At 53.7% G+C, this 1,508-nt stretch overlaps 1 protein-coding gene across 1 annotated transcript in view; it reads left to right on the top strand.

The window, feature by feature from the left end:
- Window positions 1–1,500, top strand: part of LOC122542015 (SH3 and multiple ankyrin repeat domains protein 2-like) — a 12,305-nt gene extending 10,805 nt beyond the window's left edge. The window contains exon 4 of the mRNA XM_043679307.1: window positions 808–1,500. Coding sequence (XP_043535242.1) covers window positions 808–1,405 — 598 coding nt within the window. The 3' untranslated portion in view covers window positions 1,406–1,500. The remainder of the gene's footprint in view (window positions 1–807) is intronic.
- The last annotated feature ends 8 nt before the right edge of the window (window positions 1,501–1,508 follow it).

The raw sequence follows: 1,508 nt of genomic DNA, 5'->3' as shown, positions 1-1,508 counted from the left end.
TGCTAAATTGCCCGTAGTGTTAGGTAAGGGGTAAATGTAGGGGTATGGGTGGGTTGTGCTTCGGCGGGTCGGTGTGGACTTGTTGGGCCGAAGGGCCTGTTTCCACACTAAGTAATCTAATCTAAGGGCATTTAAATGGTCATTGGATAGGCATATGGACGAGAATGGAATAGTGTAGGTTAGATGGCTTTCAGATCGGTTCCACAGGGCAGTGAAACATCGAGGGCCGAAACGCCTTTACTGTGCTGTAACGTTCTATGAAAGTGAGGATTGAATCCTATCTAAGAATGGTAGGTGTCTTCTTCTGAGGATAGGACATATCAAGACTAGGGGGCACATTTTTAAGGTGAGAGGACAGAGATTTAATAAAAAAAATGTGGGGCAATTTTTTTAACAGAGGATGGTTCATGTGTGGAATGAACCTCCTGAGGAAATGGTGGGTGTGGGTACAATTGTAATGTTTAAAAGACGTTTGGATAAGTTCATGAAGAGAGGACAGAGATTTAATAAAAAACATGTGGGGCAATTTTTTTAACAGAGGATGGTTCATGTGTGGAATGAACCTCCTGAGGAAGTGGTGGGTGTGGGTACAATTGTAATGTTTAAAAGACGTTTGGATAAGTTCATGAATAGGAAATATTTGGAGGGACATGGGCTAGGAGCAGGCAGGTGGGACTAGTTTAGTTTGGGATTATGGTCAGCATAGACTGGTTGGGCTGAAGGGTCTGTTCCTGTGCTGTATGACTATGACATGGGAGCACGGCTAACGGATCCCCCCTTTTGTTTCCTTGTTCCGTTTTCCTGCAGGATTGCTGACGATTCCATGCTGGGAGCCGTAGCTCCGAAAGCCCCGCTGAGCAGCACATTCCAGAACTGGCCCAAGACGCCCCAGCACAGCCCGAAACCCCCAAAGACCGTGGAGTTTGACATCAAGCCCCCCATGAGGAGAGCTCCCAGTCCCTCCATGCCACAGGCCACTGAGCACAGAGTCAACCCGGGCACACCGCGCCCCTCCTCACTGCCCATCCTGCCCTCGGTGGCACAGCCTGCGCCCCCCATGGGCTACGACATACACAGTGCCCCCACTTCAGTCGGGAACAGCTTTGCCAGCTTCCCCCCCGGTAGCCGGGCCCACTCACCCACCAGCAGCTTCCAGTCGCCGCCCCCTGTGCCCCCCGACAAGCCCTTCGCTGCCAAGCCCCTGGCTTTCTGGACCAAGTTCGACGTGGCCGATTGGCTGGATTACCTGAACCTGGGCGAACACAAGGAGCACTTCCTGGACAACGAGATCGATGGCAGCCACCTGCCCTCGCTGCAGAGGGACGACTACGTCGACCTCGGTGTGACCCGGGTCGGTCATCGGATGAACATCGAGCGCGCATTGAAACGGCTTCTCGAGAGGTGATCGCAGAGAGAGGGGCCGCCCCTGGCATAGGACTCCCCACCCCCAGGACACACCCCACCCCCAGGACACACCCCACCCCCAGGACACACACCCCACCCCAGCG

Source organism: Chiloscyllium plagiosum, chromosome 39 (assembly GCF_004010195.1).
Source record: "Chiloscyllium plagiosum isolate BGI_BamShark_2017 chromosome 39, ASM401019v2, whole genome shotgun sequence".
Classification (NCBI taxonomy): domain Eukaryota; kingdom Metazoa; phylum Chordata; class Chondrichthyes; order Orectolobiformes; family Hemiscylliidae; genus Chiloscyllium; species Chiloscyllium plagiosum.
The sequence above is the reverse complement of the archived record's forward strand: the minus strand, read 5'-3'. Positions and strand labels throughout refer to the sequence as shown.